At 51.1% G+C, this 24,436-nt stretch overlaps 9 protein-coding genes across 9 annotated transcripts; 4 read left to right on the plus strand and 5 right to left on the minus strand.

Moving 5' to 3' along the window:
- Positions 1 to 959: 959 nt before the first annotated feature.
- M437DRAFT_63902 (uncharacterized protein) lies at positions 960 to 3,278 on the minus strand (the record flags this gene model as incomplete). The annotated part of the gene is made up of 1 exon (XM_041024327.1): positions 960 to 3,278. The coding sequence occupies one exon, from the start codon at positions 3,276 to 3,278 to the stop codon at positions 960 to 962; it is 2,319 nt and encodes a 772-aa protein (XP_040882301.1).
- Positions 3,279 to 3,959: 681 nt separating this feature from the next.
- M437DRAFT_43102 (uncharacterized protein) lies at positions 3,960 to 5,214 on the plus strand (the record flags this gene model as incomplete). Its single annotated transcript, XM_041020682.1, has 2 exons — positions 3,960 to 4,304; positions 4,357 to 5,214. The coding sequence occupies 2 exons, from the start codon at positions 3,960 to 3,962 to the stop codon at positions 5,212 to 5,214; spliced, it is 1,203 nt and encodes a 400-aa protein (XP_040882302.1).
- A 170-nt stretch (positions 5,215 to 5,384) lies between these two features.
- On the minus strand, positions 5,385 to 6,350 carry M437DRAFT_42717 (uncharacterized protein; the record flags this gene model as incomplete). Its single annotated transcript, XM_041020621.1, has 3 exons — positions 5,385 to 5,706; positions 5,761 to 6,060; positions 6,115 to 6,350. 3 exons carry the CDS (start codon positions 6,348 to 6,350, stop codon positions 5,385 to 5,387), a joined length of 858 nt encoding a protein of 285 aa, XP_040882303.1.
- An 810-nt stretch (positions 6,351 to 7,160) lies between these two features.
- Positions 7,161 to 8,063, plus strand: M437DRAFT_82254 (aldo-keto reductase; the record flags this gene model as incomplete). Its single annotated transcript, XM_041027714.1, has 1 exon — positions 7,161 to 8,063. One exon carries the CDS (start codon positions 7,161 to 7,163, stop codon positions 8,061 to 8,063), a length of 903 nt encoding a protein of 300 aa, XP_040882304.1.
- Positions 8,064 to 8,325: 262 nt separating this feature from the next.
- On the minus strand, positions 8,326 to 12,260 carry M437DRAFT_82255 (uncharacterized protein; the record flags this gene model as incomplete). The annotated part of the gene is made up of 2 exons (XM_041027715.1): positions 8,326 to 8,742; positions 8,790 to 12,260. 2 exons carry the CDS (start codon positions 12,258 to 12,260, stop codon positions 8,326 to 8,328), a joined length of 3,888 nt encoding a protein of 1,295 aa, XP_040882305.1.
- Positions 12,261 to 13,831: 1,571 nt separating this feature from the next.
- On the minus strand, positions 13,832 to 16,393 carry M437DRAFT_63906 (uncharacterized protein; the record flags this gene model as incomplete). Its single annotated transcript, XM_041024328.1, has 3 exons — positions 13,832 to 15,772; positions 15,823 to 16,187; positions 16,246 to 16,393. 3 exons carry the CDS (start codon positions 16,391 to 16,393, stop codon positions 13,832 to 13,834), a joined length of 2,454 nt encoding a protein of 817 aa, XP_040882306.1.
- A 638-nt stretch (positions 16,394 to 17,031) lies between these two features.
- M437DRAFT_73219 (uncharacterized protein) lies at positions 17,032 to 18,666 on the plus strand (the record flags this gene model as incomplete). The annotated part of the gene is made up of 3 exons (XM_041025987.1): positions 17,032 to 17,094; positions 17,153 to 17,325; positions 17,388 to 18,666. The coding sequence occupies 3 exons, from the start codon at positions 17,032 to 17,034 to the stop codon at positions 18,664 to 18,666; spliced, it is 1,515 nt and encodes a 504-aa protein (XP_040882307.1).
- Positions 18,667 to 19,064: 398 nt separating this feature from the next.
- On the minus strand, positions 19,065 to 21,569 carry M437DRAFT_42755 (patatin-domain-containing protein; the record flags this gene model as incomplete). The annotated part of the gene is made up of 1 exon (XM_041020628.1): positions 19,065 to 21,569. One exon carries the CDS (start codon positions 21,567 to 21,569, stop codon positions 19,065 to 19,067), a length of 2,505 nt encoding a protein of 834 aa, XP_040882308.1.
- A 278-nt stretch (positions 21,570 to 21,847) lies between these two features.
- On the plus strand, positions 21,848 to 24,256 carry M437DRAFT_43034 (uncharacterized protein; the record flags this gene model as incomplete). The annotated part of the gene is made up of 1 exon (XM_041020668.1): positions 21,848 to 24,256. One exon carries the CDS (start codon positions 21,848 to 21,850, stop codon positions 24,254 to 24,256), a length of 2,409 nt encoding a protein of 802 aa, XP_040882309.1.
- Positions 24,257 to 24,436: the final 180 nt, after the last annotated feature.

The following is a 24,436-nucleotide window of genomic DNA, read 5'->3' on the forward strand; positions in this document are numbered from 1 at the left end:
TAAATACCTTGCTAGCAGAATTGTACATCTAACTTGCTCATTTTCCCGGTCTCTTATGTTCTTGATGTTTCCCGCAATCTTCTGCAGCCCGGATTTGCTATCATGAGGCACTACCAGCCCTTGATGTTCTGGCCATGCAGAGCAGTGTCAAATAGCACATGCTTGTGAAGACTGACAGAGTCGTCCAATAAGCCTTCTCACTCAATGATAGACACTCATATCACTTGATGACCATGTCTTGAGCACACTGAACATTATTGCAACACCTTTTCTATCTGGTGGAACAAAGCGCTGAATAGGCGCAGGCTCAGAACTCCCTTGTAGACACATAGTACTGCCTTCCCGTATGCCAAAGTTTTTGCCCTAATCAAATCCATCGTTCTCCAACTACACGCAGAGAGCAGCATTACGCTATAAAAAGGCACAGTGTTTTTTGCGAACATGGGCATGTCCACAGAGAGTCCATTATTAGTCGCTTCTCAGTGGACACTGTTCTAATTCTTGTTAGTATCGTGCATTTTTACAGCACACGTATCACATACTTTAGCACACGGGGAGGTATTGAGGTTTCTGATTGGGGTATTTCTTTCTCAAAAGCCATATTACAACAAGTATCTATTGGTATCCAAAAAGTTTTATAGGTCCATCTGTCGGACCTCGAGAAGAATAGAAAAGAAGTGAATAAAACAGCAAAAACAAGCAAATGTCCATGTCGTAAAAGTTCGTTGCATCAGTCATCATCAGCATGGTTTCTTTTCCCAGGAAACTCCAGGCAAAGCAGACAGAAAGAAAGCAATGAAAACAAACGCTGTTCTCCTGTTCCGAACCGATGACACGAAAATGAGATTCGTAAAGATTCGCTTTTTTCTTTCTCATCAATCATATCGTAGTGTTTTCCTCAGACGAGGAAGGTCGTTAAAAATGAAATGCGTAATTACAGCGCGGCGGTGAATGCCTTGTTAAAGCATTTGGCCGGCAATGTCGCGAATTGCCCAACGCCAGGAGTCGTTCGATTGACGGCAGCCACCATCCGCAGGGAACCAGGATTCGCATCTGCGGCGCCAGACGTGCTCCTCGTCGCGTTGACGACGGATGAATTCGGGACCCAAGTCGAACTCTTCACCAACCAGCCACTCGTCGCCACCGGCAGTTTGTACGCCATCGGGAGCGGAGGTGGGGCCGTCTTTGAGGTCTTCTATGGCAGCAAATGGGTCCTCTTCGTCCTCGGTGACACTAGGGCTATTGTTCCTGGAATCTCCGGCACGCAGCTTGAGCCAACACATGCGACGAGGATCGAAGACCATGCCACCAACAACCTTAATGTTTTGGTTGGAATAATCGGACGCGAGAGGGGTGATGAGAGCAGGTCTTGGAGGCGAGGGCGGCAGGGGACGTGCAGTCATGTAAGAAGTCTGTTGTGCATCATGGGAGGTCGGAGTAGGAGTTGGCAAGAGTGGGCCAAGCTCGAAAGGAGCCAGACTGTTCTCGTTACCCTCCCATCGAAGAGTCTGAGGGTTGAAGGTCATGCCCTTCTCAACAATTGGCTTGCCGGCATTGGCAGTGCTAGGGGCGATGAGTTGAGGACGCTTGGCCTTGATCCTGGAAGCACTGGGGCTGGTATGGGGACTGCGGGCAGCGATTTGAGCTTTCCAATTGGTGCTGACAGGCATAAGCGGACCCTCACTCTTGGGACGGCCGGTTCCTGCAGCCCTGAGGCGTGATTCGCGTGCAATACGGCTTGCTGCAGTATCGCGAAGATAACGCGGGGTGTTGGACTGGTCCTGGAAACCCTTCATGGGTAGGGGGCTGCGTGGTGTCACCGGAGCGGGAGTCTGCATGCGCTCTGGTAAGGGGATCTTCGTAGATCCGGCAACATCGATCCTGCTCGGAATGTTGCGAACAGACTTGGGTGCGCCCCTAGCAGAGGGCTGCTTGAGATACTTGGATTCCTTGGTCGACGAGGTGGGTAGGTCATCGAAGAGATCGAGTTCAGTTCCATCTCCAAAGTTGCGTCTGCGAGAAGGCTTCGTTACAGTGCGCTTGGAGGCAGCTTCTCTTGCAAGGGCCGCGGGAGCAAGATCTGCGCGACGACCAGAGCGCGAGGGCGTATCAGGTACATAGCCGGAAGAAAGGCGTGAGTAGGATCTAGGGGGAGGCGATTGACTGCGTTGAGGTTCGGCCTCACGACGGAGGTGGTATGCAGAAGTGCGCGAAGGGGGCTTGGCATAAGCGTGGTGCGACTGGGCCGAAGAACCGGCTGGTAAGAATGGTACGGGCTTGACGCTTTGCTGGGGGCCGCGCAGGACGGGCATAGAACGCTTGTTGCGCAAGAGATTTGAGCCCGAGGTAGAGGGCTGAGGACGCTGGCGCGTGACGAGGGTTGCTCCAGGCTCAAAGACGGGTTCGAGGCGAGAGGCTGGCTTAGACGAAGGGACAGGCCGAGGGATGCGTGTGGCAGAAGGTTTTTCGGAGAAGGTAAGCGTCGTGGTAGGAGCACGAGTCGACGAGGTGTAAGACTTGGTCTGTCTTTGCTGGATATTGCGATGAAGAGTGAGCTTGCTGGGGTCGAAGACATTGCCCGAACCAATATCAAGGCCACTCTCAAAGTCGTCCTCGTCCTGGGGTCGCGAGGTAGAAGGGGTCTCAACCTGTTGCTGACGCTTCTTGAGCATCTTGCCCAAGTCGAGAGGTCCTTCGGGCAGCTCAAGACCACCGATGTCGTCCTCGCTCTCGGTCATGACGCTGCCGAGACTAGGGCTCATTGCGGAGCCCAGTTGAGAGCCGGAAAAACTTCTGTTGCGCTGATCGCGACGAGTGCCAGCGAAGCGTATGCCCAGGCTGCCCTCGGTGAAGTCATCGAAGTCGTCGTGTTCTTCGTCGTGGTCCTGGTGGGAAGGCTTGGGCAGTTTAAGCGAGAGCGGAGCGTCGTTGGCGATATCCAGATCATCGGCCCAGTCGTCGTCTTGACGGGGAGGTAGTGTTCGTCGAGAAGGAGCGTTTCCCAGACGCTGGATCTTACCGCTCATCAGAGCTGAAGGGGGAACATTGTTGGGGATAGGGATGCCTGCGTGAAGGCGGGCAGACTGGATTGCGTTGTTGGCCGAAGAGTCGTCGTTGGGCGCCAGCATGACATGCCAGTCATCGTCGGCGGCAGCGGATTCGGAGCGCAGCGAAAGGCGCGAGGAAAAATGGGTTTGGACGGTCGAGACGGAGTTGGTGAAGAGATCGCCCTGGAAGTCGACATCGTCGTCCCAGCTCTCAATGTCGGCCGCGGCCATGGCAGGCGGTCAATCGGCAAGCGAGCGAGGGCGATGGCGCTGGCGGCGAGGGCGGAGGGTCGAGGGGATCGAGATGGGAGAGCGAGAGACAATCGAGGCGCTGGGGGCGACAGTAATGAAGGTAGTGGCAGGAACGGGGTTGCATTGAAGACGCAGCGAGCGTGCAGAATGCGAAGAGACAGACGACGCGGGATGGCTGGAAAGCTGTGCAACGGCTGTCGAGATATGCAGGCCAGGGCAGGAGCGCCCGAGCTGCCCTCACCCGAAAGCACAACCGCCCAAGCACCCAAGCACCCAAGCACCCAAGCACCACCTTTTTTTGCTCTTTCTCGCCCTGCTTGCCAAGAAGGGTCTACCTTCCCGACAGCTCCGCCAGACTAGCGATTCAAGCGCACGTCACAATCTCAGTAAACAATCAATCAATTTCACGCGACTTGACACCGGCATAAGGCCTCCTCTACCACGAGAGAAGCTGCTTCACGTCGCTGCGGCTGTTGCCTGAAACGTCTCGCTCGCACGCGTTTGCTTCCCGAAACGCTCGCCAGCAAACGGTTAAAAGCGGCAAGGTCGACGTTGCTGTCGTTGTTTGCATCCCGCCGCCTCTAAACAAACGTCCCCGCCCGGCATCCGCTTACTACTGTACACTTCCCTACTTCAGCCATCAAATCTTACTCTGCCGTCATGTCATCATTGCCAGACCCAAAAGTCTTACGACTGCCGCGGACTGACGTCGCCAATGACTTCGTCCTCGTCAATGTCGAACCATCTGGCTCTGATCCTCTCGACCTGAAACTCGTTGCTACTGACGGCCAGTCCCCTTTTGTTGCCTCTGTACGTCAGAACCAGATCCAGAAATTGCAGGCTTCTGGCTCGCAGATCCAGCTGGACCATTGGCAATCTATCCTATCTGCTGTCTTGTTCCAATCTATTCCAAATGATCCTACCTTGGCCGGGGTAGAAGCTGTGGCCAATGTCTCTTCCTCTCAACTTACCATAACTATACGCAACAAGATTAGTGGCATTACTGTACGTGCCCGCTACAGCCTCCTCTGTCCATCATATGTACTGATATCCGTAGCAACGACTCGGCGTAATAACGCTTGACAAGGATGAAGATGAAGACATTCAACTATACGACTGGACGGGCTTTGCTGTATCCCGAGCTGATGGACTGGCTCACCAGCTAGCAACTTTTCAATCTACCGTGGCAGAGCATCAAAAGACAATAGATGACTTGACCGCACAGTTAGATGACTTGGTCAAGGCAAAGAAGTCTCACCAAGATGAGATGCTCAGAAAATTCGCTGCCTTGTTAAACACCAAGAAGCTCAAGATCCGAGATCAGCAGCGCCTTTTGGCACATTCCAACGTCGACCCTACAACCGCAGATCACGTCCAGCAAGTCAGATCCGGAACGTCTAGCCGCAAACCTGATCTCTCTCGTTCGAGCAAGCGTAAGGCTGATGCCAACATCCAGGAATCCGAAACAGATGACGATGGTTCTGAGGGGACGGGTCTGGGGAACCGCATGGACGAAGAAAATGACATGCGTCAGGACCTTGATGAACCCCTGAAATCTGACAAATCCGACCTTGATACAGAAGATGACGATAGTGATGGTGGCTTTGCTCCAGCTCCCATGCCGTCACAGCCGTCACTTTCCCAAGCACGTTCTCAAAGCTCTGTCGGGGCTAAAGGAAAGGCACTGGAAACATTTACACCGAACGGAACAAAACCCGCTCCCCAGAAGTCTCCTGAGATAGAGCTACCACCTAGAAGGCAGTTGCCTTTCTCCAAGAGAAACGACCTGACATCTGCTTCCCAAGCTTCTTCAAAGTCGTCTTCGAAAACACTTCCTCAATCTTCTGCTACTAATCCCTCTTCCAAACCACCACCGGCAGTGGACGATGATGAAGAGACAGATGACGAACTGTAAAGCATCATCAACGCAACGCAACTCCACCCCTGCTTGAACGTCATCAACTACCAAAGTTGACTCATTACGGATACACGACAACTTGACATGTCAGCCGGTGTGAAAACCTGGCCAAGAATAGATTGCCTTGGGTTCAACCTTCATCAACAAATTGCTAAGTATTAGGGACGTTATCGTCCATCGGGTCCTCCGTACCGCTCTCTGAATGGTAGCGTACTCGAGAACGTCGTCGAGCTGCATCCCTCAAGTGTCTGGAATGCCACTGTTCTTGGTGTCATAGGGTTCAACGCATGCGATGTGCCTGGCGCCCGTGAGTAGTCCCATTCTGCCTGCGACCGCATTTTCTCCCATTCTTGCTCATCCAGTCGGGCCGTTTCTGGTGAGTATTCTGGTATCTCAGTCTCTTCAACGTCGGCTGCTCGAGCAAGCTTCTCTGCTTTGGTAGGCACACAGGAGTGGAGTGAGATCGCTAGCGTGATGGCAAACAATATTCTAGCGGCTACGATCAGTTCTTGCGACACATTGACATGTATGAGGAACACTCACAAGAGGCACAGCGTCACAGCAAAGCTAGCTTTCGCTTGCTTACAGTAACCAATGTTTTTCTTGTCCGATGCGACACTACAACTTTTGGTAATGTACCATGGCGCGCCTCTTTGCGGATGGCCCTTGTCGGTCATATCGGGTGCAGCTTGGCCATAAGCACTATACGCATACAAGACGACCTGTAAGATGTGGACCAGGGCAGAGAGTATCGGGATAAGAGCACGCATGAAGAAAAGAACGGGCTTGACGAGCATTATGAACATCGAGAGCACTGAGATCACGACATTGTAGTCGGTGATACTGGTCCGCAGTTAGATCATGATAATGTGGAACAACAGAATCAATCGAACTCACAATTGACTCCAGACGAGAGGAGGACTGATCGGCCTATGGTTCGCGTATGAGTAAAGAATCTCAGTCGGCGAACTGTTGAAGCCATTGCTGTATCCATCTGCCCAGAGCCGTGTGCGGTAGGTGTTTGGTTGTGCAATGGCGAAGAGAGCAAGAGCGGCCACAGTAAAGGGAAATTCCGCAGCGAAAAGATAGAGCATGGTCTTTCGAGACCTCCATTTTCGCGCGATAAGCAACATTATGAAGTGTGGTTTTGTAAGATGAAGAAATGGTGCTTGATTGCTTGGTAGACTTGACGACAAATGCCTGCCGAGTATCAAAGCTGGCACTGCGTCGTGGTCTAGCGCCGAAGGAAAGGAGGGGAGTAGGAAGAGATGCTGACCTCCCAGAGCGCGGGAGGAGACATGATTTGTACAAGTTTACTGCGGTACAACATACACACATGATCTACGTTTGTCCTCACGTTCATATCACCATGAGCGGCGAACGAGGTAAGCTGTGTAGCCGCCCGTCATTGCGAGCGTGGCACGTCTTGCGCTTGTTGTTCGTGCATGCCATCCAATCAATAGGCTTGCTGAGGCGCTTGGCTGGGTTTCCGTGCATGAACATCTCACGTCCTGCTCACCACCCTTATCTTGTTGTGTTCATATCGAACCGTCCGCCGACTCTCGCAATGAGGTCTGGCCACGTTGGAATTAATCGCCTGATGAGTTCTTGCGAAATTCGAGAGATGTTCATCAGGGGAGCATAGACACAAAGCTTGCAACGCAATCATTCACGTTGAGGGATAGTTGACTTAGGGTCAAGACTCAAGAGCCACAAGCCTCGAGCCAAGAAGCTTATGTAGATGCATAGCAGTTGAAACACTGTTTGATATACACGCTGCATCTCGAGATCGACACCTGTGATGCATGAAAATGGCAAGCTCGACCAGTAAAGCAGGGTGGCACCCTCGACAGCGCCTGCCTGAGGTCAATCAACGTCAACATCCGAATGATCGTTCATCTCCTAAAAACCCTCCAAACAACATTGTTGAACCAGGAAGAACCATGTCGAAACCTAAAAATATCACACTAAAAATGCTTTACGGCACAGCCTGGAAGAAGGAACGAACGGCCAGTCTAGTGCAACAAGCCCTTCAAGCAGGCTTCCTCGCCATCGACACAGCTGCCCAGCCAAAGCACTACCAAGAGCATCTTGTCGGCAACGGTGTTAATTCATTTTTATCAACAAGCAAACTCACCCGTCAAGATCTATATCTACAAACCAAGTACACATCATTCAACGGCCAGGACCCCAACAACTTGCCCTACGACCCATCAACCAGTATTTCAGAACAGGTCAAAGCTTCTGTCGCCTCTTCACTGCATAATCTACGACACAACGAGAACGCAGAGGAAAGCTACATCGATTGTCTGGTCTTGCACAGCCCGCTTCCAACGATAAAGCAGACGATGGAGGCATGGGATGCAATGTCCGCATTCGTACCCACAAAAGTACACTCTCTGGGTATCTCCAACACTTCACTGCCAATCTTGCAGCACATCTGGAGCAACAGCACTGTAAAGCCAACTGTGGTCCAGAACAGATTTTATGCTGCGACTGGATGGGATATCGCGCTCAGAGAATTTTGCTCCGACAATAGCATCGTGTATCAGAGTTTCTGGACACTGACGGGTAACCCTGAGTTACTTGATAGCCAGCTTGTCAAGGTGGTTGTCAAGCAAGTTGGTGTCAGCGCAGAAGTGGCGCTTTACTCTCTTGTTCAGGGACTTGGTATTACACCTATCAACGGTACGACATCGCACATTGAGAGCGACCTGGCTGAGTTGTCAAAAATGGAGCAGTGGAAAACTCAAGGTCGTAACGTTGAGACTTGGGAGAAGTGTGTTAAGACTCTGGATGGCATACTCAGACAGTGGGCGTACAGTCTGGAGCATCGAGCAAGATGATGAGTTATGTCATTCCTAGAATATGCTAATCTTGAAAGTGCATTCATCCTCCCCGTGTGCAAAGAGTAGTCACAATGTAGCTATAGAAATGCATGATATCTTTATAAAGAATGTGGCTTCCACAGAGAGAGCCCCATTAGAGAATTCATCTAAGCTCTTGTCATTAGATATGTGTCGTATGTATGTCCTATGCAAAGAATTTCCTGTCCCATGTCTTCGTTGTTCATCTCATTTAATTCGTTCTTGTTTCGAGTTCATTGACTCAAACACTTGCTGTGCGCCTTTTAACACAGACTGGCTTCTGTGCGTAGCAAAAGAGCAGCCTGAAGCTAGTCCTCTGACGCTCGCACTCTCTCAACAAACCTGGTGTATCCCAAAGCTCAATTGTGTTCGACCGGCCAGGGTCCGGGTAGCAAGAAGAGTACCACCAGCGTCCTATCTTTGCCACGGTTTTTGTGATATCTTCGTCGTTGCGTCTTTCATGTCGTTCGTCTTCTTCGTTGTTTTTGTTGCCGCTGCTCTGCATCCATTCGGTGAATCGAAGGTATTCAGGCTCGGGCTGTTCTGAAGTTCTTTTTTGTTGGCTACCGGAGCTTGAGCTACCGCTGTCGTAACTCCTTCGTATGCGCCCAGCTACGGGAATGCCAACGACACATTTGCGCAAGTTCTCGAATTCGCGCTTGCCGAGAAGTGTAAGGAATGCGTCACCTTGGACCAGAGACTGACCTGACTGTCTTGTTCATGGATGCGTATCTTCAGATCGCGGATGGTCTTTCGAGCGATGTGACCCATGTTGACAAGGTCCAGGTCTAAGACAGACATCTCGAGGTATCCAGATGGACGCAATGTGCGTTTGATCTCGTTAAAACATGCCTGGTAGGCATCATCTGCGGCGGCGATAGGGAAGCGAAAGACCACAGCCGAAAAGTAGTTGTTAGGGAATGGGAATGGTGATGAGATTGATGGGTGCTTGACATGATGGTGGTTGGACAGCGTTTCCCACGATGATGAATTTGGTTCCGGGCCAAGGTTGTAGAATTGGCACTTTGGGTAGGTCAGAGCGCAATTATAAGACCACTCTTTCCCGAGTCCGTCGACGATGAGGATCCGAGTGTGGTCGCCGGTCGTCGCTTCCTCATGAGCGGGGCTGAACAGAAGTCGCCCGAAAGAGAGCCATTTACTCGTCATGAGTGCTGCAAATCTCAACTCCGCAGACACAAAATTGTCGATCGGCCTTGCCTCTTGGTTGGAGACTGGTTTTCGCAGACTGCGTCGATCAGGAAGAGCAGGTGCGATTTGAGGACTTCTGGCTTCGCGAGGGGGCGTGGGAGCCACCAAAACAGCATCGTCTTGGTCAACAAGGTAATCAGATATCGAGAAAGTGGTGCTTGGACGGCTTGTGTCGAGATTCGACACCCTTCTACTAGCCTCAGGATGCGAAATACTTTTCGGTGTCTCCTCCTTGCGAATTGTGGCTTTGTGGTCGACCATGTCGCCATACTGGAAGGGTGCACCGACAGAGGACGTAGTTGATGCCCTCACCCTAGGGGGCAAAACCTCATCCAACAAGTTATCATATTCATTCCAGACTTCGTCTTCCCCGATGAATGATGATCTTGTGATGCATGGGCTTCCAAACCCAGAGCTGCTGGTGGAAGACAGCTCCGAATCTTTCCTTGAAGGAAACGCAATGAACTCTCGTGATTCGTCGGCGACTGAATCAGCAGCTTGGCTCTTGTCCGGATTATGGTTCGAAGAGTCTTGGTGAGAAAGTTGAGTTCGTGGATTCTGACCGACTCGCACAACTTTTGGAATCCTGCCAACAGATCGAAGTCTGACTTTCGAGTCATCTCGAGATGATGGGCCTGCTGTGTTGGATATCTCTACAAGCTGAGGGGCTCTGACTTGAGTTACCGTTTTTGCTTGGAGCAGAACAGGAGATCCTAATGATTCTCTCTTCGTGGATGATATTTCCATCGGGCTCGGCAAAAGACCTTCGTGTCTTCGATCGTAGGACACAAGCGGATTCGCAGTTTTCGAATCGCCTTCAGAACTTTTTGAAGTTTGTGAAGAATGGGTGTCGCCACTGAGAAGCTTCTCTATATCTGTGAGATCGAGGTCTGTGGTCTGATCAATGGAGTCGAAGTGTAGCGGACTATGTGTTTGCTGATGTTCAGAGGCGTTGTCTGGGGATTGACTTGTGATTTTGGACTTGAATCGTTGCATCAATGTCGGGCTTTTCCTTGATGTGGGAGAAGTCAGCCAATGACCTTCTTTACCCTCACCACCAAGCTCAGAAAGTGCAGGCTTTGTAGCGCCGGCTGTTGGTGTGACTCTTTCTGAAACTGATGAGTCTGTGTGGTGTTTGACTTCATCGACGTGATCAGATTTAGCACTGTTGGCTATCTCTCGTTCATCTGAATTTGATCCCGGTCTTCCATTTCCTCGAAGGATTATGGGCTCTCGTCTTTCTTGCAAGAATTGATCCAAGTTGTCCTCACTCTCGTCGGTCATACTCTTCTTTCTACTCAAGAACGAGAATCCTGAGTGACTGGTCGAGCTGTCTTTGCTAGAAGAACGGCTTGTCCTGCCAAATATACTGCTCCCTCTTCCTCTGAAGCCGAACTTGCCATAACCCTCATGACCAGTACCCGCTGCGGGTCCTTTCTTTGGCTTCTCAGACGCGATCGGCGGAGTTGATGACTTGGTGTGAACATTGGACAGTATGCCTGTCCTAGGGGATCTCAAGGTATTGGGGCTCGGCACGATCATTGGCGAGTCGTTGCGACTCAGCGGTGAATCCATGTCAGAGCGTTCAACAGGCGTCCTAGGTGATATTGTGTGCGTTTGGGATTTGTTGCTCTGACGAGAAGAAGTTCGATAGGTGAATCCAAATGTTCGTTTTGGGCTCAGTGGTGGTGATTCTACTCCAGCTTCGTTTGACCCTCGAGATGATATTCTCGCAATGTGCGAAAGGTTGCTCTGTACCACAGGTATGTCGAAGGGGAGACCAAGACTATCAATGCCGTCTCTACTTGGTCGTCGAGGAGGTACCAGCCTACCGATCGAGTAATCAAGCGGTGGATCGACGTTCAGATGCGCGAACTCTGGCGGAATATCATCAACAAGTGCTCCGTGAGATTTGCTTCTGCTTGTCGACTTTGTCAGAGCTGAGTCTTTCTTGCCTTGGACCGGTGTGACCTTAGCAGAAAAAGGATTTGAGAATGACGGTCGTTGTCCGATGGACTCTTGTGTGTCTTTGATCTGTTCTCTAGAGCCAGACACACTAGGCCTCTTGATTTCTTGTCGTGATGATGAGGTGGTACTGGCATTGTGAGACTTGTCCTTCCTCAAGTGTGTTTTCGCAGCGGCACGAGCTAGGTCCAAGCTATCTCTGTGACGAGCAGATCCTAAAGCAGATATTGCCAGAGAAGAATGTGAGGATGCCGAAGTTGGTGTTGATTGATGGCTAAATGGCGAGTCGGTATTCCTGCTCGAAGCATCTGAGAAAGGTGCCTGTATGTCGACCATGGGACGTGAGACTTTCGTGTCTGTCCTTAAGTAGGAGATGCTGGTTCCTGAGTTCGGTATCCGATTGGCGATCTTCAGAGATGTTTGTCCAGAAGTAGAAGGAAGCGTCATGCCAAAGATGGCTTCTGGAAAGGGGTCATCGTCATGCTGCACACTGTACACAGTCTTGATCAAGTTTCGATGTTCTTGCATGCTCTCGGGGTCAGTCTTGACGCGTAGGGCATATTGATCGATCGTAGAAGGCTTCCTACGTAATGCTGATCGGGGGCTATCTGGCACTGATATAGTCGAGCCTGATACTAAAGATGGTGTCTTTGTGTTTAAAGCAGGAGGACGTACGGATCGGCGGCCTAGAGACTGTGCTTCGCTGGAGCTACTCCGGACGGATGGAGTGGCCGATGGAGGTTGTGCCTGTACAACGCTTGGCAGAACGTTTCTGGACGGTAGGCGAGAGTTTGTGACTGTACGACTCAAAGATGCCTCGCTTTTGGGAACGTGGCGAAGGCTCCGATTTGTGGCATGAGGTCGTGTTGGTTCGACAACAGTACACTCTTTGGGAGATCGAATTGTGACCGGTAAACGAGTTGTTGATCTCCTAAGACTTCTTGTTTGACGTTGGATTCCCGAGCCCGGGATAGGGTTCGACGGTAGTGGTTCGGTCGCCATGCTATCTTGTGCCTCGTAAGGTCCCGTCTATGGAAGTATTGAGAGTACCCTATACCAGAGATGGGGCCAGAGTTGCGGATGGGATAGATTTTTTTGGATTCTTCATAGTAGGTACTAGAATTATCGTCGACAGATGTTGGTGAACATGTACCAAAGATCGGGGGCTAAAAAACACATTCAAAGATGGATTTTGAGTTTTTGACTCCACAAAGAACGAAAATAGAAGAAGCACGACGTGTAGGGTATATGCAAGCACGTTTCGTGAACCCCAAGAGGAAACTTGTATGCCGAGCACAGCCACGCCGGCAAGACCGAGAAATCCAAAAGAGATACAGAGAAGAAGGACTGAAGATATGACGCGGTCTTGATCGGTTTTAGCAGTGGCAATGTCAGCTTTGGTCAGGTTTGCAACGTGTACGAGGCGGACTGGACAAGTTCGATCAAGGAAAAAGGGCTTCTGAGCAGGCGAGATGCTCAAAGCTAAAGTGGGGATGGCGCAGGCCGGCAGTGGCTTCGCTCGCGTGTCTCAACCGCGGGCTCGCAACGGTGTGCTAGCCGCAGATCTGTCCGACGTTTCTTCGATATTCCCTTGGGCTGGGAAACGTTGATGGTATTCTAAAAGTACTATGTCATATAGAGGCGGCGAGCAGCTGTCTATATCATTTTTCTACAGTCACAGATGACTGGCGATAAGCTGCCTGTCTTCTGCTGCAACGTGAAATGCCGCACGCCGCAAGCGCTCGTTTCTCTTGACACTGGATCCGCTAGCCGCTTAAACTGTATGCAGCCTCAATATAGCAATTACTCTTACTCGCCAGTCTCTCTGTGCCCCAATCTCCAAATAAGGGTTCCAGATTACAACACGGAAGCTGTCATTCGGTAACTATTCGATCGCAAGAATCACATCACCACTCTTTGACCGCGCCCGGAGTGGCCGCGCGACACACTTTTTCGCCAGCTCAAAACCGTGGCTGTGTGCATATTTCCCGCAGGCTCATATGCACCTGTCGCGCCAGTGGCCTGAATCATGCCTCTTGCTGGTTCAAGAACTTGCTGTATGAAAACACACAAGACACCTAGCTTGTACAAGCGAAAATTGGGTTGTGATGTTGATGTTGCACGATGGGTATTCACAGCCGGAAGCCGCCCACGCGAGAACTCTGCAGCGGCGAACACCAATTACGACTTCCTTACGAAGCCACATCTCATGCAAATTCGAGTGCCAGCTCCATTGGAGGATGGGCACACCTTTTCCGCATGACACTTCAATCATGTGATTTGTAGTGGTGTATGGCGACTCGCTAGCAGGCCTTGAAGACGCTCAACTTACTGGGTCAGCCATCGTTCCACTTATCGGAAGAGCTTCTCCATATTACATACTGCATCTTGCAGTATACAAGCTCGAGATTTGCTGCATGTACGTGTAAATACAGGATTGCTCATTGATACATCGCTAAGCCTCTATCAAGCCCCTCAAACCACTAAGACATGAAACGCCGTGCTGCAAATGCATTGTGAAAGTCGTCATGAAGATCCATTGATCTATGGCTGCAACTAGAACCCCGTTGCAATTAAGAGAACTCAACACGGGCACCCTGGTTGGCGCTTCGTTGAGCAGCTCGTTCTGCTCTTCGTCTTTTCCTGTTGGTGTCGAAGGCACTGAGATCCGTTCCGGTACCTGTATCATAGGTGCCGGGACTACCAATGCCGCTGGTGATGCCACTGGCGGCCATGTTGACAGGACTCATGCCTGTGCTGTGAACCGGCACCGGAGGAGGACCCTGCATAGGTGGAAGATTCAGCTCATCCGGATGTGATGAAGCTGGTGGTCTGGCTGCGTTGTTCGGAGATGATACAGCACCTTGAGCACGCCTGTACCTGATACTCTCATCCTCTACACCAGAGCTCAAACTCTCGGCTCGCCTCCTTCTCTGGCGTCTCTCCCGTCTTCGTGCCTCTCGCTCCGCTGCAGCTTCATCTTCATTCAAACGACGGAGTGTGACATGGCGTCCATCATTGTGCATCTTTACCTTGACACTGACTGGTGGGGAGGCAACGCTTGCTGGACTGCTAGTCGCTTTAATTTGCGATGTGTGGCCGTGAGGGTGTTCGAGTCTTTCACGAGATTTGTACTTCGTGGGTGAATGTACCATGTCATCAGCTGCAAGACCTGCCGCTATAGCCTCTGCTGGGAGATGGGTCCTGGATGCGTTATCTGACCTTGCAAGACGAGAAGCGTCCGGAACGACAGCTCCTTCGGGCATCGGCACAGGGCCAGGTTGAGTCGGATATGCAGGACTCATCATTGGCGGTGATAAAGGTGCAGCTCCGTCATTGTTCGGTAAACGAGTTGGGCTGTACTGGTTACTGGCTGGCAAAGTTGCTGCAGAAGCCGGCAATGGGGGCATGTTGCCAGTAGGTAAGTGATGTCTTGATAGCTCGGGGCTGCTCCCCGCGAATCCGAGATCATGTGCAGCTTCGGTGTCAGCAATGCTCGGTCTTCTGTACCCAGGTCGATCCGTGTAGCGTCGACTGTTTGCACGGTTGATACGCTCAGCATTCTGCCGTTCTTGCTGGCGCATGTCCACGACTCTGACGTTATCCTTCCTGATTTGATTCTGCCTGCGCCTCTCTCTGAGGTATCCGAGCAATCCTAACGCACCGATACCAGCGACAATACCAGACTCGGGTGACTTCAGTGGCTGGGATGGTTGTTCATCTTCGAACGAGCTCCGGCTGTCGTATGACGAGAAGGAATCTCGACTTGTGCGCGAGCGAAGAGGCTGTTCGAGGGGGGCATTAACCGGGACCGTGCTGGCTCGATCTGATCTGACGACCCGCTGAGGTTCAGGCGACAATGGTGCTTCACCATCTTGGACTCTTATCACGTCGGCTCGATTGAGGGCCTGGCTTCCACCGACTGTGGGAGCGTATGAAGAACCAGCGTAGCTCTCTTCGTCTTGCGGCGATCTGCGCGAGAAGACCCTCTTGAATCCCTGATATGCACCAAGTCCAGCGCCAGCACCGAGCAATCTGTCTCTCCAAGTGTTGTTCTTGCGACGGCTTTCGATCACTTTTTCCTCTTCGACATAGGACTCTGAAGGGTATGACCTATGGGAAGGGACCTTGGCTCTTTCAGCTCTCTGAGCCTTTCTGCTTTGCGAACGTCGACGAAGCGCTGCCAACCCTGCCAGACCTGCGCCAAAGAAAGCCGTGTTTCTCAAACCATGATGACTGGTGTTGCTACCAGTACTGACAGTGCGCCGAGTGCGTCCGGTTCTGCGATCATCAGTGATTTCGGTCCTTGTTGGACCTGAAATGTAACTTGAATAGTCGTCATAGTCGGCAATCGGTTGATAAATGTAACAGAGAATGAAGTACAAGACAAGAAGAGCGAATACAGCCAAAGCGTAGAGGATGAACAAGTACTTGGGAGATCCATACAGGGTCATACCCAGAGGGATCTGTGCAAGACCGAGCAAGGCAATTGCTCTACCAAGCCATTGGTGGAGCTGCAGGTCTTGTCAGTTTCGTGTGCAACAATCGTGTTTGGACCACTTACCATCAGCTTGAGAGGAATCTTCCATCGTGACTTGCCCTTCTCGATTCGATGGATTAAGGCACCACCAAAGAACTGCACCAGAACAAGAGTGTACAGAGCGACGCCTATGCCGTGGTGGGGATTGGACAAGCTTCGCTCAGGTCCCACGGCAAACCAGCCGAGGATCAACACAACAGTGATCAAGGCAACAGTCAGGATCTGGAGATAGATATGGAGTCTGAGAGCAAGTCGGGGATTTCTGTAGTAGAAGCGAGCGATGAAGATGGCCGAGGGCACTATGAGGAGAAAGACGAGGGCAGCAACAACACCGTGGCCAATGATGAGGCGTCGATACTCTGGTAGGTTGGCGAAGCGACTGGACATGCCTACAAGTCACAAAGAGTCAGGTATGTACCAAGGCTAGTCAAGTGTGGGCAATCTCACTGTTCAGCTGCATTGTCGCAAAATTGAGACCCTGGAGGTTGGGCAAAAGGAAAGTGTTCTTAGAAGCGAGCCATGTCCCATCTCCAACATACATGGTGCTAGAGTCGTAGACACTGCTACCTGGCGCGCTGTTGCCGTTGGCCGACATGTCGTCGACGCTGTGCAAGCGCACTATGGTGCTTTGGAGGTGTTGTTTGCTTGATCAATACTGAATGATGGTCGATGTCGATGCGAGGGATGCTGAGTTTGTGCCTTGGGAAGCGGGCGTTACGTCTCGTTCAAAATCTTTCGTCAAATCATAAAGGCGTGATAGTCGTTTTCAGCCACAATCGATTGTGATATCGATAAGCACGTGGATAGACTTCAAGCACAAGTTGCGGTATGGAGGATGTGTAGACAGTGGTTCGAGGTTCAGAGTTTGTATGTGTGGACGTAATTACAGAGCAAAGAAGACGAACAGAAGAAGCAGGAGCAGAACAGGGAAGTTGGGCAGCTCCTGCTGCATCGTGCCGCAGCTGCCTCTTGCAGGTTCAAAGATGACATGGTTAGTAGTGATTGGCAGGAGCGTTGACCGAGCAACTCGCTTGTCTTGTCCCCGCGCTGCTCGGCCCGCTGCGCCCGGTGCACAATTCGACCATAGCCATGCACATTTTTGAGCAATCCAGCCACCACTCCAACCACCTCAGACGCAGGTCTTGTCTTACCGTCAGAGATCGCAGCAGCTGAATCTGGGAAAAGTCCAATCAGAAGCATCAGCTAACACAAACATCACGAATCGCACTCACCATGGTCAAACCCAAGGAGTTTCTCAAGAAACCAAAACTTCCCAAACAACAGAAAAAACAAAAGGTGCATCTTCAAAACTCTTCCATAGCCTATATTAGGAAAATTGTATTGACTGTCTCAGATCTTGGTGACTGCAGACGATTTTCAGGAAGCTGCCGACGCAGAAGAAGAAACCGGGGGCAAATGGAGAGCTGGCGATCCAGCTAAATCATGTCGTGCCTTTGTCAGAGCTATTGAGATCTACAACAATGGCTTGCAAAGACATCCGAAAGATGCTGATTTGGCTTACAACAAGTACGAAAGCTTTACTCTGAAAGAACTCGGGGTATCATTTTGACTAATCTGGATTTCTACAGAGCTCGCCTCGAGTTTGAACTATCACAACAGCCAACTCTGGTAGCCAAGCTCCCAATTCCACTACTCGACTTCTTGCACCAAGCCTTGACCTCACATCGTTATGCCCTACAGCTCAATGCAGAGTCAGCCGATGTTCTCTTCAACACTGCTCAAGTCATGATCACCATTTCAGAGTATGTAACAGAAGCAGGCATTTTCAGTGCACAAGCCGACTCGGTAGCTCTTCTTCGTGAAGCACTCGAACTGCTGTCAGCATGTTTCACTCGTCAGGAGATGCTCGTCGAAGAGCAGAATGCAAACTCGATGGAGGCAGAAGGTGGCGTTCCAGTCGAGCAACAAGCCCCACCAGCTGCGCCTGTAGCTTCATCTTCTCGAGCAGCCGAAGATGCAGATTCTGAGGGCGAGGAGGAGGGTGAATATGTCTCTGTGCAAGCATACATCACACCTTCTGATTTGCTGGACACGGCACGTTCCAGTCTCACTGCCTTGACTCTGCTTATCACACTCGAGGACCCCTCCAACGTGTCCCCTCTAGCAAAGATGGGCATCACTCTAGTTGAGGACAAGATCCCTCAGTACCTTTCCCAAATCGAGGCCGCAGAGCGCGCCCAAGAGGAACCCGAGGTTGCTCTCGAACGTGCGGAATTCCACGCAGCCCTTACAGTAGCGGACCTCAAACTCGGCACTGCAACCGCAAATGACAGTCTCAGCCGCTTGCAACAAGCCTTCGAACCCCTCGACACAACCACAAACGTAGCAGTCATGTGCACCTACGCCGACAGCCTTGTCGAATTGACAACCACAGCTCAAAACTTCAGCCCATCGAGTGCAGCAACAACATGCTGGTCCACCCTGTCCAAAGCTCAAGACCTCTATGCAGCTGCAGTCAAAATCAACGATGCAGAAGCTAAGGCACGTAAAGCTCGTGTCTACGAATCGCGCGGTGACGTCGAGTTGTTGCGCTTCAACCTCGCCACTACACCTGCTGCTGGTCTCTCGGCTGCTATCCAAAAGAGCGCTCCCACTTTGATCAAGAATGCACAAACATATTACCGCGGTGCTATGAATCTTTTCCGTGCCGAGGGCGATCTTGAAGCAGCTTCGAAGGTGGAAGTGAGAGGGTTGATTGCCGCCATGCTCGAAGGCAAACTTCATGGCAACATCGAACAGCAGATCATCGCTGCACTGGGTCAAAAAGGAGACGCCGGAAGAGCTGTTGCGATGGATATGTTGCGAGAAAGCTTGTTGCCTGAAGATTGGGATCAGGGAATCATGTAAGATATCATGTCCATAATCTTGGTTCTACAAAGAAAACTTGGTATACTATTGGAAGATAACAAACATGTTCGCACCTCTTGTGTGAATGAATTAAGCAAAACAAAATAGCAAAAAACTAGAGCTGAGCTCCCACGGGAAACCCCGGACATCAGGCTGCATTGAGCAATTCAAGACTACACAGCGAAGACACGTGAAAGGTGTTTTATTGCTAATGTTACAAGGCATGAGTGTAAGCCGTTACGCCATTCAGCCGATCACAGCAACGAGTTGCATCCTGCTCGAATATAAAGGTACTGGACAAAGAGGTCGAGTGTTCGATTCAGGGAGTCGTTGAGAGCGAGAAACTTGGTTACTTTTGCTTCATTTTTATTATGGTGCCTATGATCACATCTGCACGACTAACTAGTTTTGGCCTTCCGACTTCCATTGACAAACGCATCAGCTTCATCCTCGCTCGCCGTGGTATCACCTTCGCCAAAGTCTCGCCAATCTCTCTGGTTCTCGCCATATGGAGCGACATCTTCTCTTTCGTCCTCCTTCTCGCTCTCTGACTCTGGCTCAGCGAAGAACACACTGGCTTGACGCGTCAGCTCATCAATGACGCTACCTCTTCTGGCAAAGTCCTGTGATTCTTCGCGCTGCAACTGTAGCTGTCTCATATTCGGGCGCACTGCGTCGCTCGAAGAGCGCGGCGACATGTTGGCAAACCAGCCACTAAAGCGTCTAGCAAATGATGGAGAAGGTGCTCTACGCTCCTCGGAACGTGGTCCCATTGGAGACAGCCTCCTGGAGTTCTCGGCGCTTTGTGATCTGTCCGCTCTTGAAGACAGCATTGGACTAGGCTTGAGCTCGTCACTATCTGAACCTGCTTGATCGAGAATGGATTCAAGATCGTCGTTACTCAGCATACTGCGCATTTGGCTCTTCTCAATTGATGGGGTAGGCAAAGCGTTGGGATTAGGTCTCATGCTTTGACGTGCGTCTTCCACAATCTTCTCAATCTTCATGCGATTAGAGATGAACTTGAGTTTTGGAAAGGCGGCTTGCTGGCCATTTTGAATCATTCCTGCCAGACGTTCTTTCGATGGATCAGCTAAGATGTGCCAGAAATCCGAGGGCTTGGATCTTGGCCAGATAGTGATGGTTCCAGAGAAACGCTGGAGCCACACTTCACTCCAGTCTTGACCCATCGGCCGAGGAAGTAGCTCCAAATGCCTTAGAACCTTGAGCCACTTTGTCAAGTCCAACTTGAGATACTGCTCGAGAGCAGAGCCAAGGAAGCCTCCTCTCCAGCCTCGACCGCGTCGATGTGTCACTGGTCTACCAACACTACCGCGCGAGGAAAAGAAGAAGAGGTTGATGTGAGGATTTACCTGCGAAACAATGCTGAAGTTGACATTGAAATGCAAGTTGAGGGCCTTAAGCGGAATGTCAGTACGCAGTGACCCATCCTTCCACTTGTGACCAAAAGCGTAGGGCTCTAGAGTACCATCTCGCTTCTTCCTCATGAGTACCACTGGATTGAGAACACCAGGAACGGCAGCTGACGCAAGGACAGCAGACCAGACGACACAATCAGGGGCTGTCAAGTAGTTCGCAAGAATGGTTGGCGAATGTGGATCCGAAGGTACACAAGATACGTTCAGTATGCGACCTGTCCTTTGGAAGGCCTCTAGGAAAGTGAGAGAGCCATGGCAGAACCAAGAACATCGTCTGGCCCAGTCGACAGAGTCAAAGCGAGCACCAGTTTTGTACCAGCGCCGAGACCATACTGAGAAGGGCTCCCTGCAAGCGGTGATTCGGGCAGCTAAAGCAGGAACCAGCGTCGACTTGAGCTCTTCATTTGTACGAGTGCCGAGCAAAGCAGCAACGAGAGCACCTCCTGAAGTGCCGGTGATGATTGGTGGTAAGAGGTCAGCATCCAAGAGAGCTTTTGCAATTCCGAAATGATAATATGCGAAGGTCGCACCGCCAGACAGACAAAGGGCAGTGCGCCCGAAATTGGTGCTCAGGTGCTTAACCATGGCACGTTTGTCTTCCAGTCCGAGTTGGTTGGAGTCCAACAAGAGCTTGATACAATCCGAGGCTTCGTCTACGAAGTCCTGCACAAGATTCTTGGTTCCAAAGTATGTTTCTGAATAGAGGCGAGGGTTTTCGAAGCCAGCAAAGTTGTTCTTGACACAAGCTTCCACAAGGCCTCTCAGCTCGTCGACAGCACGCGAACCAGGAGACATAGGAGACATGGAGGGAGCGTCATTTGCTTCTTCTCTGACCTTTGCTTTCAAGGACTGCAGACGGTGTTTGACGCGACGAATGGTCTTGCTGTCGTAATAAGCGTACTCGTCTGCAGTCTTCCACTTGTCACTACCCAGATAGCCATCGAGCTCCTTGGCAGCCTTGATCCAGTCCTCATAATTTGATTTGTGGCGCAAACTGGCACGCAATTGCTCACGCTTTCCACGCCAAGTGACGAAGTGTTCATAGAGGTAGATGTACAGGCGGGTGAACATGTATGAGATGCCCAAAGCCGTTATCCAGCCCAAGACGACAAAGAGTAGAGGCCATTTGAGCAAGTTGTACGTCCATCCTTCTCTTGTTTCGTCCTTGCCTCGACGAGGAGGGCGCTTCTTCTTGTTCTCTTTCTGTTGTTTTTGGCCTTTGACCTTTTGTCGGACAGGGGCCCAGTCATTGAGGGCGGTGAAGAACTGGGGAGGTTGACTCGAAGGGTTCAGGAGATCGTCTTCGGAGGGCGAGGTAAGGTCTGGAGCGGCGAGGGCTTTGGCGAACTCTTGGACATCGTCCTCTGCTATGAAATCATTGGCGAAGTCTGGGATTGTCGAGGGATCCCATGCTGCAGGGTCCCAGGGATCAGGGCCGTCGGTGTCCTTTGACGGATCGGCCATGACATGGAGGGAATTGGCGAGTCTTGCTGTCACGAGACAATGATGCACCTTCGGCTCAGCTGCATGTTTGGAGGAAGGTACACCTGGGTCCTGGGGGACGCATTTCCGTGTTGGATGGGGAAGGTGCTACGTCACTGTCAACTTTCGGGCCGAGCCTCGGGACATGATCTTATCTTATCAGAAACAAGGCGCCTGGCGGTACCTGAACATCAATGTCATCGTTCGCCTCCTAGCAGACAACCATGCTGCGGGACAGCGGCTTGTCGAAGCACAATGCCATGGTCAATCGCAGACCGACTGCCGCCGACGATGTGAAGCGGCCTGCCAAACGTATCAAGCAGGAACATGCCCCCGACACGGACTCGCCTGAGGACATCGAACTCGCCCCGCCCGACATCGACCAGCACAAAGCCACCGATCTCGAAACCGCTCTCCCTCGCATTGATACCGACAAAGACGCCATCAAGGCCTACGAAGCCACTCGTGCTGCCGAGTACGCTGAATCTACAGCAGATCAGCCCAAATGGATTCCCGGACAACGCTCAATTTACGTCGACGCCTTCAATCTAGCCCTTGATACTGTGCTCGACGACGAGAGTCATCTATTTGATGACGCCGAAAAGAAAGTCTTTGATACTTGGCGTGAACTGAGTTACGAGGCTCAATACCTCTATGTCCGTCTATTCCTACGCAAGACATCTGCCTGGCATCGTGTCAATCGTCTTGGCTATCACAGTGATATTTCCGACCTTTCTAAAGCTGTCGAGACATTGCAGATTTCCTGTGACCTTCCACCTCCTACCGCAGAATCCCTTCCTGTGCCTCAAGATTTCGACCAGCCCGACGATGCTCGCCTGGGACATTCCTTCACCTTTGCCGACAGGTCAGAAGAACACATTACTACCTTAGAGGAAGCTTCATCACTCCTTCTTTTGGACGAGTTGAAATCCCTAGCTAAAGATGCCAAGGTTCAAGGCAAGACCAAAAGAGAGTTGCTGAAAGCTTTGAGGAAGGCAAGTGGGAAACAAGCCGGGTTAGGCTGGTCTTTGCTCAAGCGGTCTGACACGGAAGAGTCCACTATTTCTGTGGCAGATGATGATGGTGATGATAGTCGAGAAGGCACTCCTCTGCAGAACCGAGACTCTCACTTTCTCGAGAAGATCATGGCAGAGACAGGTCCTTGCATCCGACTTTCAGATCCTGCACGGAGACTGTTCGAACGTGTTCATCTCGTCTTCTATCGTTCCACCATGTGGACGGAGAAGTCTTTGACAACCATCATACTTGCCAAGATTTCACGTCTCAATTTCCCGGAATATCTTGTGTGCCGCTCGTCCAACATATTTGCGTCCAGGCCCATGTTGCTGGAGTTCGAAGCCTCATTGAGAATACAGTTCTATCTCGACAGTGTCCTTGAGTTTAACGGCACACCAAGTAAGGAGAGCTTGGACACGATCCTCGACCTCTGTGATCAGATCCTTCCGCGATGGAGAGAATTGCTGCAAGAGGAACAACGAAAAGAAGACAGCATCTATATGACTGGCGAGGGTGCTTACTTGCGACGGCTTTCTCCTGCATGGGTCTATACGCGCATCATACACAAAGGTGCGTATGTCATGGGTAAATTCAAGGACCACAAGCGTGAATATGAGACTCTACAAGAGTTACTCGGGCAGAAACTTTTCCACACTTCCAGACGAGGTGACTGGTATCAGCGAAAAGCTCTGCTAGAAGAGCATTACATGCATGCTTTGATGCCAGCCCAAGGCCGTGGCGAAGAAGCTCAAAAGAAACACTGGAAACGTGTTTCTCTTCGAACCTGTGAGGCAGGTCTTCAAGACCGTCTAGTGCATCTAATGTATCATCATGACCTTCAGAAACGAGTCATGAAGCTGGAGAAAGCACTTCGCGTGCCAATGCGAGGGCAACATGACTTCAGCCACGTTCGGCTAGCGAAACCTGTTGAACGTGTTTTCTATGGCACCAGGATACAGCGACCTGAACAACCCAACGAGACGAGAAGGGGAGGCAAGACCATCTGGATCGACCCCGGAGAGAATGAAAATGAAGGTGAATGCTCAGTGGAAGCAATGTGTCTTTCGCAATACCGCTCGCTTGGCTACAGAGGATACCATGCAGAGGGTGGCATCGTACGGACGTTGTTCGCTTACCTCTTCTTTGATGTGCTCTTCGTCTACATTCCGGATGTGTTCCAGACGCCTTACCAGACATGTCCTCTAGACTTGCACACCGATGCATTCTACCCCTCGCGCATATCGGAGATCAATCAGCGCCTGAACGAGATCAATAATGGAGAGGCACGCAAACTGATTCAGCGAGTGTGGGACGACCATCACGAGAGAGAAACGTGTGTCGTGGGATTGAGTTGGTCTTATGAGCTGGAAGATCTTCTTTCCATCGCCAATTGTTTCCCTCCTGCAGCTCTAAGTACCGTGTGCAAAGTCATGGCACAAGAATATGGACAAAGAGGAGGTGGTGTGCCCGACCTCTTTCTCTGGAAAGAGAATCCCGACACGGGCGGAGGAGAGGTCATGTTCGCTGAAGTCAAAAGTGAAAATGATCGTTTGAGCGACACGCAACGCTTGTGGATAGACGTGCTCACAGGCGCGGGTGTCACGGTCGAGTTGTGCAACGCTGTTGCTAAGGAAGTAAAAGTGGTTGGTTAGTTTAGACCTCATGACTTGAATGAACTGTACGATTCCTTTTCAAATCCTTTTGCACGACACAGCTTTGCTTTCTTATGCCTCGACCAGTAAACTCAACCAAGTTTGCGGAGTCTCCACTGCCAACATATCTGAGTCGCAGCGGCACACTGACATGATTTCGCTGTGATCGTCCGCGAAGGA

Source organism: Aureobasidium melanogenum, assembly GCF_000721775.1.
Source record: "Aureobasidium melanogenum CBS 110374 unplaced genomic scaffold scaffold_4, whole genome shotgun sequence".
NCBI lineage: Eukaryota > Fungi > Ascomycota > Dothideomycetes > Dothideales > Saccotheciaceae > Aureobasidium > Aureobasidium melanogenum.